Source organism: Suillus subalutaceus (assembly GCF_016647625.1).
Source record: "Suillus subalutaceus strain FC151 chromosome Unknown DFJ58scaffold_219, whole genome shotgun sequence".
Taxonomy (NCBI): domain Eukaryota; kingdom Fungi; phylum Basidiomycota; class Agaricomycetes; order Boletales; family Suillaceae; genus Suillus; species Suillus subalutaceus.
The window spans coordinates 1-10,504 of NW_024540468.1; the positions used below are offsets into that span (position 1 = coordinate 1).

At 48.6% G+C, this 10,504-nt stretch overlaps 3 protein-coding genes across 3 annotated transcripts; 2 read left to right on the forward strand and 1 right to left on the reverse strand.

Moving 5' to 3' along the window:
* Positions 1 to 621: 621 nt before the first annotated feature.
* DFJ58DRAFT_735543 (uncharacterized protein) lies at positions 622 to 1,182 on the forward strand (the record flags this gene model as incomplete). The annotated part of the gene is made up of 2 exons (XM_041386654.1): positions 622 to 1,092; positions 1,162 to 1,182. 2 exons carry the CDS (start codon positions 622 to 624, stop codon positions 1,180 to 1,182), a joined length of 492 nt encoding a protein of 163 aa, XP_041236481.1.
* A 2,006-nt stretch (positions 1,183 to 3,188) lies between these two features.
* Positions 3,189 to 5,658, reverse strand: DFJ58DRAFT_750081 (cytochrome P450; the record flags this gene model as incomplete). Its single annotated transcript, XM_041387717.1, has 13 exons — positions 5,159 to 5,658; positions 5,011 to 5,107; positions 4,821 to 4,957; positions 4,639 to 4,764; positions 4,339 to 4,588; positions 4,157 to 4,279; positions 3,996 to 4,098; positions 3,858 to 3,944; positions 3,774 to 3,808; positions 3,681 to 3,727; positions 3,510 to 3,632; positions 3,431 to 3,460; positions 3,189 to 3,375 (listed from the first exon to the last, which is right to left on the reverse strand). The coding sequence occupies exons 1-13, from the start codon at positions 5,317 to 5,319 to the stop codon at positions 3,189 to 3,191; spliced, it is 1,506 nt and encodes a 501-aa protein (XP_041236482.1). The 5' UTR covers positions 5,320 to 5,658.
* A 449-nt stretch (positions 5,659 to 6,107) lies between these two features.
* On the forward strand, positions 6,108 to 8,375 carry DFJ58DRAFT_750082 (O-methyltransferase-domain-containing protein). The gene is made up of 10 exons (XM_041387718.1): positions 6,108 to 6,383; positions 6,444 to 6,676; positions 6,733 to 6,740; positions 6,791 to 7,110; positions 7,158 to 7,338; positions 7,391 to 7,512; positions 7,565 to 7,747; positions 7,804 to 7,828; positions 7,971 to 8,171; positions 8,220 to 8,375. Exons 2-10 carry the CDS (start codon positions 6,490 to 6,492, stop codon positions 8,331 to 8,333), a joined length of 1,341 nt encoding a protein of 446 aa, XP_041236483.1. The 5' UTR covers positions 6,108 to 6,383; positions 6,444 to 6,489; the 3' UTR covers positions 8,334 to 8,375.
* The last annotated feature ends 2,129 nt before the right edge of the window (positions 8,376 to 10,504 follow it).

Below are 10,504 nucleotides of genomic sequence, written 5' to 3' on the forward strand. Positions count from 1 at the left end.
TCTCAACCGCTGATCCTGGACAAAACTATGAATCTGCTGCGCTACAACACTTCCATGTGCCTGACCGTGAGGACGCACAACTCCCTGCCAATGAAAATGAGCCACAAGAGGATGCCGATATTGAGGACGGGGAAATTGTTGACATGGATGTTGTCAGCGCAAATGTCGACATCCGTCGAGACCCCATAGATGCCACTGATGAAGATGCTGCAGGACAAGCAGATGACGATATCCTGATGGAACAAGATCAGTTTTTCCACCTGCAACACGCACCGGCGTCCTCCCGTTCATCATCAACCCCCAGTTTTTTTTCGTGGATCTACCTCTACAGGCTCATACACTTCCTTACCCCCCGCGGCTTCCGCCCACCAATCACACCTATATCAACACATTATTCTGACCAAAAATGCGGTGTCGCTCAACTCTCCGGAGCCTCTAAATGAAGACCAGTCCGACGGCCAATATCCTTTTTTTTTTCCAGCTTCAAAAAACCAACCTCCAGCCACAACGCCACTCCACATGACTCCGATTCTGATGTCAGCGCCAGCAATGCAATGAGGGGTTTTGCGGGTTGATTCGCGTAAAGGAAGTCCTGCTCGAGGACGTCCGGCATCACAAATCATGAAGCTATCTGGAGGATCTACTCGTAGCGCATCACCTCAATCATCTCAAGTCACCTTCATCTCGTCCTCCATCACGCAAACGTGCCAACAACGATCAAGCTTCCACTGCTGCTGCTGCGAGCGGCTCTCTGAAACAGCGCAGGCGCTGATCCAGCAAGTTGGCGAAAAGCGCGATGGTCGTGTCGAGCATGATCGCTACAAGCGATTGAAGCTTGAGAGTGACATGTGGGCTAGGGAACTTAAAGTACGCAATGCTCACAATGAACGAGAACATGCTATGCGTCTTGCTGAGCAAGACCACCTGCACAAACGCGAGCTCATGGGTCACCAACTGGAGCATGCAAAGCTAGAGCTTGAGCTCGCCCGTGCACGTCAAGAAGAAGAGGAGGCAAGGATTCGGTGTATTGCAATGGACGGAACCTGGGTCAAAATTGAGTCTTGTGTTGTCATCTTCGCGTGTTGCCTCTTGGTTTGTTACTTTGTGCTATCTTTGTTGTTTTTTTCGTTGATAAATTTGCTGTTGTTCGAGTACTGCCAGTGTTTTGATATAAGCATTTGATACACAATTCCGCTGCTACATCTACTGAAGCTTGAGAAGCAAACGCGCCATTAAAGCATTCCGAAATTCTTGTCCCGCTGTCCCGATATAGTCTCGTCGCCCTGCCCCTCCTCTCCCTCCTCCTCCTCCTCCTCGACATTCAGATCCATCCTCTGCCCAGTCAGTTTCCTCGTAAAAAATCGTCACCGGTACTTGCGATGCCAAGAGTCTCCTCAATCTCAACAATCAAGTTATGCAAGATTAGACAGCAGCGGATCCACATGTTGGAATAATCCAGCTCTTTCTTGCCTTGGATCGGAAACCGAAGCTCTCGTAGGCTCTGGAATCTGCCCTTGATTGAACCGAAAAAGTGCTCAGACCGAACACGGACCTACAAGTATGTAAGCGACATTCCGAAGCCATCCATCCACACTTACTTTGGAAAGGTGATAGTTGAACGTTCTCTGATCCCTCGTCAACGCCCCTCCAGGTGGTCGTTTGAATGGTGTGACACACCATACTTGCGAAGCATATGCGGAATCAGCCCATAGCCACTGGTTCGCGCCGAAAAAATTGTTTGGGGTGCGTGCGACCCTGGTTCGCCCAAAAACATTAGAGTCATGAAGACTACCAGGTACGCCAATTACATAGTCGACAATACGGAGATTGTGTGGAAGAATGACAACCTTTTGAAAGCATGAGCTCATCCAATGAAAGGGAAAATTAACGTACCTGAGCAGTGAGAGAGTAGTTTGAATTTTTGTCAAAAAACCCCTCACCGTGCCACCCAGGCTTCCGAAATAAGTTGAATGGGGTGCCATCGACGCAGAGGAAGCCACCACGCCATTCCCGGCATGTCTTCCCCTCAACCCACTGCTGCGCTCTTTTCCGTTCCTCTTGATCTTCTCGATCAAGCGGATCGAAGTGGATCGCGTCGTCATGGTGCTTCAAAAGTGCGATCATAACTCTTTTGAAGCAGTTATACACAGTTCCGACGGATACCCCTGCCCATTCGGCCAAATCCTGCGTCGTAGCAGCATTTCCATAGTGGCCTATGCCATTGAGAAAAACCGCGAGTTGAATGGGGATAGGAAGCTGTGGGTTGTTAGAGTTGTTGTAGAAAATTGCGTGTGGTTGGATACGTTCGACGAGCTTGTCGAAAACAGCAGGGCACACACGAAGCTTTCGGCAGAATTTGTCGGGGGCATGCATCCCCCATTCCGGCAGCAGGTGCAGTTGTGGGGCATGGCTAAGTTTGGGTCTTGCATTAAGGACACGGCTGATCTCTACTTCGTCGTGCAAAGCACAAACAGCATCTATAAACTCCGTAAACGCTCGACTGGCCATCTGTGGCACATCCAATGAGAACTGGGAGGATGCGAGTGAATAGGCGCTTGTTATGGTGATACCAGTCATCAGGGAGTCCAAAGATTCATCCGATGACTCTGAACAAACTGACATGCCAATGGATTCGGATCCACTGCTGTCATTAGAGGAAGTACTGTAACTGTCATCTTCGGAGTCTGGTTCTTCAAGGAGCTCATCAAGTGCGTGCTGCACAAGCTCTACATAGCGGGCTAATACAAGGTCATCATGTGCATTTTTTAGGGCTCGTAGTTGTTGTTTTCGAAGCGATATGCGAGGCATAAGTAGTGGGCTGATCTTATCAGCGCAGTACAGTGATGTGTAAGCCAGACGGAGTTATAATTCGGAGTTTTAATGGTGTCGTCCAAGTTTCCAAGCGTTGTCTGTTCCGTATCGGTTTTAACTTTGAATACCACTAATACATGCGATACGAGCTTGGTATATATAGGAGCTCGAACAAACAGCAGCAAACAACGCGCGGTGTCCAATCAACGAGTCCGATGAGTAAGCCCAGCTTACAGAACTCAAGGGAATATCGGCAGGCTTAACTGTTCATTACGGATACCAAGAAAGGTAATAGTAGAATAAGGACGAAGAGAATACATGTAAAGCAGACCTAGAAATCCATCGTTGTACCTTCGACAACCACGTACTGACACCTCCTATACGGCGGTGGAACAGAAAATGTTTCTCAACGATGCTTCATCCATGCGAGGTTTGAAGGTCAGGCTGAATGGCTTCTGGTGTGATACTATGCCAGGGGTGAAGGTAGTGTCGTCAATAGGATTGCTAGGATCTTCTGCCAGTGTGAAGGACCAGAGGATAAGAGCGACAGCGATGTACACTGTTCTGAAAGTGGCGGATGCATTGAAACAAAACTCATCAGGCCATATTGTCGACTCACCGGTCAGCAACATGTAACCCGGGGCATGCACTGAAATATGTTCAGCGGAAACCCAGTGAAATAAAGAATTGATATCTACCGTCTTCCAAAACCAAAAGTGAACAGCTTCATGTCCTCTCTGATTTCTCCATCTAAACCGATCCATCGTTGTGGATTGAATATTTCTGGATCGTGATAGACAGAGGGGTCACGCGCGATGCTCCTGAACCACAAAGTAAGAAATTGTAAATCAAATCTGGCGTGCACCAACCAATGATTTCCGAAGACAGTGGCGCCAGCAGGGATGCACATGCCGTTCTGTGATGATAGACTCAGATTTGATCTGTGATTGTGTGCGACATACCCAAATGATATCTTTCGTTGCGCGGTGGGGTAAACCTGGAACGCCGATTAATCAAATGACCTTGAATGTAGTTGATTGGCTCACCTATTGGGTTGACAGGCCTCCATCGAAAGGCTTCCAAAATGAAGGCTTGAACCTGAACAAGCTGTGACCAGTCCTCAAATGTGGGAGCTGTAGTACAAGGTCAGTCGGTTTTGAACTAAGGTGGTTTAGCTTGCATACTAGTCTCTCGGCCAATGATGGCTTCTAGCTCCTCATGTACATGAGCCTGTAAATGTGGAAAACGCGCAGCAGCCATTAAAACTGTTGAAATCGCGACAGCAGTCTAAGATTCCACAAGTTAGTTTTGCCTGATCTGAATCAATATCGGTTTCTTGGCTTACCGTATCCGAGCCTGCTCCGACGAGGGATCCAGAAAGATATGCTATCTCTGTCTCAGACAGCTGGTTCTCCTCCGCGTGTAGAAGGAGATCCTTCACAACTGAATGAGGGGCGATGTGCTTGTCCTGTTGTTCATGACGAGGTCGATGCAACGACTACACTAGTATAGAAGACGAGTCTGTACCATTTGACTTTTAACCCGATTTAGCTGGCCGAATAACATGTTGTATTCTTCCTCGCTCCACTCTTTTAAATTTCGCCCATAACCAGGGACATATTTGAGGATGGGGTACTTGTCAACGAGGTATGCACCTGGCACCATTGTACTCTGAACCCTTGGGATCATCTTTTGCAGCTGTAGTAGATACGGGTCATTAAGCAAAGTAGGGGTTGTTTTCCCATATACGATATGCAGCATTACAGATGTTGCGAAACTATGCGCGGATGTCACCAGCCAAAATGTGAGAATAGGGGACGGACGAACCGCTTGATATGCTGCTGGTGCAACTCGGGCTTGTGCAGTATGTCCAGAATAATATCACGTGCATGCGCGACCTGTACCGGTTCGTAAGTCTGGGCAGACCTCACTTGGAGGTGCGAATGCGAAGATCTGATGTGATCGGGCTGGTGAGAGTCGGGTTTTAAATCAAATAATGTGTTGCCTACTTGCGAAATTTGCGGAGCCTCTCGCCAGAGCGAATTTGGGCGAATCGCATTCCTTTCCCAAAGATGTCACCGCTAGCACCCGAACGAGGCCGGTCTACGAGGAATGCACCCTGCTTCTCCATGATGTCAATCGCTTCCTGTCAGAGATGTGACTCATGCCTGAGTGGTAATGTCCTACAAGATGTCATACCTGGTAACGCCCGACAATGACTAGTACATTTTTTCCATCCTGCAAAGAAATGACTGGTCCATATTCGTCTATCCACTGAGCAATCTTCCTGGGTGGACTGTTGTCATGCATCAATATATAACATTCATCGTATGACCACGACACGTACTAATACCCAATAGGAGAGTCTGATGGCCCAGGGGGTAAGGATAGCATACGGGAACTAAATGTGCGAGAGCGGTAGGAGTAGACAATAACGCCTAGTAGACCGAGGATGACTACCCCAGTCTGCCAGTGCCACACGGGGAACATATCAAGCATGGAGGACATGGGTAAAAAATCCCGCCTAAGGTGCTATCTTCCTCCACGTGGTTTTTGTACGGTCCCAGCCTGGTAGGAAACTGGATGATAGTAAGTATTACGTATGAACAACCAACCACCTACTAGTACATTCCGTACTTCACAAAGGACCTGAACCTTTCTCGGCTCAAGTGCTACCCCAGCAACATTCCGCAGCTCCATATATCTCGCATATATGGCGGCTCACCAGTCTTCTCGATGCGTCACTAAAACTATTCAGTACTAATGCTATCAACTGCGTGGTGTTGCTGTCGAGGCGAGTTAAACTCGATGTGAACTCGGCTCGCTTCGAAAATGTTAATCTACCAGGGAGGGAGAAATGAATTTCTTGCCGATCTCCAGGTGGCATGGGAACTACTATATATGGTAAATTTAGTGTTGATGGGTGACTGCCTCGGGAATGCGTCTACATATGGGATTTGTACGTCATACCTTGACTTGGAATTCAAATGATGCTGACGGCTAACCAGTCTTCTCGATGCACCACTCAAACTATTCAGTACTAGTGCTATCAGCCGCGTAGTGTTGCTGTCAAGGCGAGTTAAACTCGATATGAACTCGGCTCGCTTCGAAAATGACCAAATTAGTTCTGCAGCTATGGTGCGGGGCACTGCCATTGACGCGACCACCTGTGCCCTACCCACCTCCCGCTACACACCAACACACCCAACCAAGACCCTTCCCCACCTTTCCATTATCCTGCTGTTGCCCTCCGAGTCCATGGGATCTTTTCATTGTGAATGACGTGAAGGTGTCCGGACTTTTTTCGCTCAGGGTTTGAAGTCGCTCGAAGGACCGAGAAGATCCGAATGATAATAGGTTACCATGTTCAAACTCGTCCGCCCCTACTTCTTCATTACCTTTTAACTCATGATATATCGAGTTAGAGTCAACAACTTCGAGGTCCTGAACTACCTTCTGGGACAGAAGAAGTACTAGTGCCAGCATCAATAGACACAGTAGGTTTCTCACCAGCCTTCCCCATCAGAAGCTTGCTACCAACAACTACCTGGGACTAATTACTTGTAGCCAAGGCGAGCGCTGCAATAATACCCCAAATGCACAGAAATTAATATATATACATATATATAAAGGATGATAACATAGTGTTATTTCTCGCCCACAACCAGCACCGGTACCATGGCCCACGCAGAGCTTGATCGTCTCCAAGCATGTTTGAACTTCGCACTTGACACCCTCCGCAAGGAGATGGACAACTCTCAACTTCCTCCCCTGAATCAACACAGCTCAGTACAACACCCGTTGGATGACCCAACGGCTTACCTCCCCAGCGCGGCGTTATTCAATGCTCGCCGCCTTTCTCTAGGTAAGCCGCTATGCTTTACACTCACCGACGCCTAACCTTCATGGATCATCCTCTAGCGTGCCTGGTTGGTTATTACCGGGCCTTGCCTTTTATTCGTCTGAGCACCTTTTCTAGGGAGAACTAAAGAACCTTATCCAGCCACCCTTGGATAAACGCATGGATGAAAAGTTCTCAACGTATAGCGCTGCCTCTATCGATACCCTCATCAAGACCAGTATCATCGACTACCTGTCTGACTTGTCAAATCCCTCCGAAGGTATCCCAGCCACTGAATTGGCCTCAACATTTGGACTGGATTCTCAAAAGCTCGTTCCCATTCTCCGCTGCTGTGCAGCCAACGGTTGGGTGCGGGAGACCCGTGATTCCTCATTTGCTTTGAACAGATGCTCGCGCACTTTCGTCAAAGGTCACGCAGGTCGGAGACTGAACCTTTCGTATGTTTTCACCTTATGAGCGCCCACCAAGAAACTAAGCCAAGCAGTACGCCTGGGTTTATGTCAGTAGTCGCAGCCATGCCACGTTGGGTAACGGAATCGGATTGGAAACTCTCGCGTTCTCCAGCGCAGACTGCTTTCCAGATCGCGTTCAAGACTCCCTTGCAACGATTTTCCTGGGTCATGCAAAATCCACAGGCCCTGATTCCACTGGCGGATCATCTCCAAGTCAGTATGTCAGTGAGAGTTACACAGCACTTACCGAATTTTACCGTTCCAGGTCCTTGGTGACATGTCTACGCCGAGTATTGTAGCAGACTACCCATGGGAACAACTGGAAACACCCATCATCGTTGATTGTGGAGGGGGAGAGGGTGGTCTAGTTTCGGCCATCCTAGACGCGTAAGTTACATATATTATATTCTTAACATCCCTGAATTCTCAATCATGGCAGACATCCTTCCTTCCAAGCCATCGTGCAAGACATGGAGAATGTTGTCGCACTGACAAGTTCGATTATGAAAGAACGCCGCCCTCGTGATATAGAAAGCGGTACACTTAAGGTGGAATCCTACGATCTTTTCCAGTCTCAACCAAGAATCGGAAACGAGTATAGTTTCATCTTGCGTCATATATTGTAAGTGCTGGTCCCCTCAGCGCTGATTTTGTTCACACCAGTCCTATGTACCAAAGGCATGATTGGCCTGACGAAGAAGCGGTCTGTGGCGCACATTCTACCTAAGTGGCACAACTGACTTTGCCTCAGGCGGCGATATTGAGCAACTGTAGCTCGCGCACTGGGCCCCAAGGCAAATAGTCGGATCAACATATCAATGTGCTATATCTGACATGTTTCACAGTCCAAAATACTCATCATCGACATGGTAACTATCCCGAACGTAGATTCGACTGCTACAACGAGTGTCAAATCATTCCTAATGGACGGCGATGACAAACACCCCGACTATTGTGTTCCATCGCACTTTGGTTCAGCATCCAAACTAGTCAACGCGTACTCAGTGCACATGCTGTCCTTGATGAATGGTTGCGAGAGGTCTTTGGTACGTGCCGAGCAAGGTCTGACCTATCTGTCACTGAAGATTAAACAGCGCGAGTGGGAGAACCTTGTTAAAGGGTGCGGGCTCTGCATCACGAACGTTTACGCGCTGCGAGCTCACGCTTCCGTTATTGAGTGTACGCTTGACGCACAAGGGTTGTTGTAACAACAGAGATTTTTGGATCCCAGAATAATGTCAACTTTTTCCTGCCCATTAGATGGATGTTCTTGGTATCGATAACATATGACTTCCTGTCTCCCATGCGGATTGTCCCACAAATTACGCTAACTCTAAGGCCACTCATGTTCTGAGACTTCAAGCTTCAAGTTCGAAAGGCTTGTGCGAAGGTACAGAGCCAGACCAGACGCCTTTGTCAAGCTGCGCCCACCTGCAAACATACACCTCACCTGATATTTACTCTGGAGTCGAGCCACCCAGTGAGGTACGAACCACGAGTGCGCAGTTCCACAGACTGGCTCTTCAGGGAGACCTGCTGACAAACACACATGAGTCGATGACTTGATCTTCCCTGATGTGAGGCGTTATTCCAGAGAACCGAAAAGTTTCAGACTCGTATTAGGGGACGGCAGACTCGACAGGTTGAGGTGTTCGGCTGCTATCGCTGACTATGTAGCACGGTACAAATGAGTAGCTGAGCCTCAAAACAGAGGAAACGAATAAGATAATCGGTGTCTAGGTACCATATTATCATTCGGACCGTTCTCGGTTCCCAGACTCTGCTTAACATCTTCGCTCCAAGTTAATGTTGTAGCCATCACTGAGCAGCATATAATCCTCAACTCACCGCTGCCCGCACCCCCGTTACCGTCTTTGTCTCGTCCTGAGTGTCTCTCCTTCGTTACTCTTGTTGCTGACGTGGCAGTCACACTTCGTTAGGATGTTGTATTATTTGTATCCTAGCATGCAGCACATCAATGAATACAATTATATGATGGATAGTTTTCTACAAGTGCGCGTGTCCGTCTACCGTAAAATAATGCGCGCCTTGAGTTCTAGAGCAGGACGAGAGCAGCCGGAGTTACGGAAGAATGGAATTTAGTGCGATGAAGTGCACATGCGATAAAATGGGGGAGCGTTATGAGTTAGAGGAAGGGGGGGTACTCTGGACAAGGGTAATGAAGCGCATACAGCCACGAAGCCTGCTCATGGCCGTAAAATGGGTCAGAATGTCTTGTTGTAGGTTGAGTAAACTGAGGTTTAGGTGGCGCCTAGGCTATCATCCACACAGCGCGCCATCGAGAGTACTGAACTGTGAGACGGGAAAATCGGCAAGGTGGAGTGGAACGAGTGAGCCGTCAAACTCGCTAGTCACGAGTGCAGTGATATGATTGTGTATCACTGTATAGTATGCTGCGGCCACAGACACAGCTCCGGTACTCCTCTCATATCTGATCGAAGAGCATTAACAAGCGTGTAGGATGGCGTTGGCGTGAATGATATGGTTATCCGAGGCGCTGGTTGCTGCAGTGCATCACGATGTGTGGTGTAATGTTGGGAACCGTGCCGCTGAATTTTGCGTGACATGGCGGCACTGCGATAGGGCTAAATAACTGTTAAAAATTGAATGGCGTGAGTAAAGATGCATACCTTGACAAGTGATACTTCTCGATGTGGCACGGTAGGTATGAGTGAAATCACGATCACGAGTGCCAATGCTCAGTGACGCGCGACGCGCGAATATCAATGCTCTGCGGCGCTCGGTCGTCAAAAGCGCGTCTTCTCCCGTACTTCGAAGGTTATTGCGGCACTTCAAGTTCAGCAGTCGTCCGCAATGTGTCTATTCGTCGTTGTCGTCATCGAATCACAGGTAATAGTATTTCCTGTCAGTATACTGCACTTACTCGCAGAGGGCAGAGATACCGTGACTTTCCGTTACATTTGTGTGACTGCACGAGATGGGGTGTGCACGAACTGGTGGTGAGTAATAGTAGTATGCACGAGGTGGGATTGCAAGATAGGTGAGGAGGAAAAAATCCAGGATGCAGTGGAAATCACCGAAGAAAAAATACGAAGGAGCCTGCTGCCAGGTAGGGGTAATAACTGGTGGGGAGAGACAACGAGGGAGGAGATGTCGACGACGAGGGCGAAGGAGAGCGCTAGATCTTGACGCGGCCGTGCCGCCCGGTCGTGATGCGCTGTTGCGAAAAAATAACTGGCGGCGACGGCATAGCTAGGCTACATGTTGAAGGAGCGGGCGCGGAATTGGCAGCATGCAAAGAAGTGGCAGTATTCATGGGCACAAGGGTTGGAAAAAAGGCAGAAGATGCTGTTTGCAAAGACCGCGAGCTCGACGAGTAGGACAATGAAGACGACAA

Coding starts and splice junctions, on each gene's coding strand:
- DFJ58DRAFT_750082 (XM_041387718.1), top strand. CDS start 6,490: ATGGCCCACGCAGAGCTTGATCGTCTCCAAGCATGTTTGAACTTCGCA. Junction 7,339..7,390: donor CACTGGCGGATCATCTCCAA/GTCAGTATGTCA, acceptor TTACCGTTCCAG/GTCCTTGGTGACATGTCTAC. Junction 7,748..7,803: donor TTCATCTTGCGTCATATATT/GTAAGTGCTGGT, acceptor TATGTACCAAAG/GCATGATTGGCCTGACGAAG.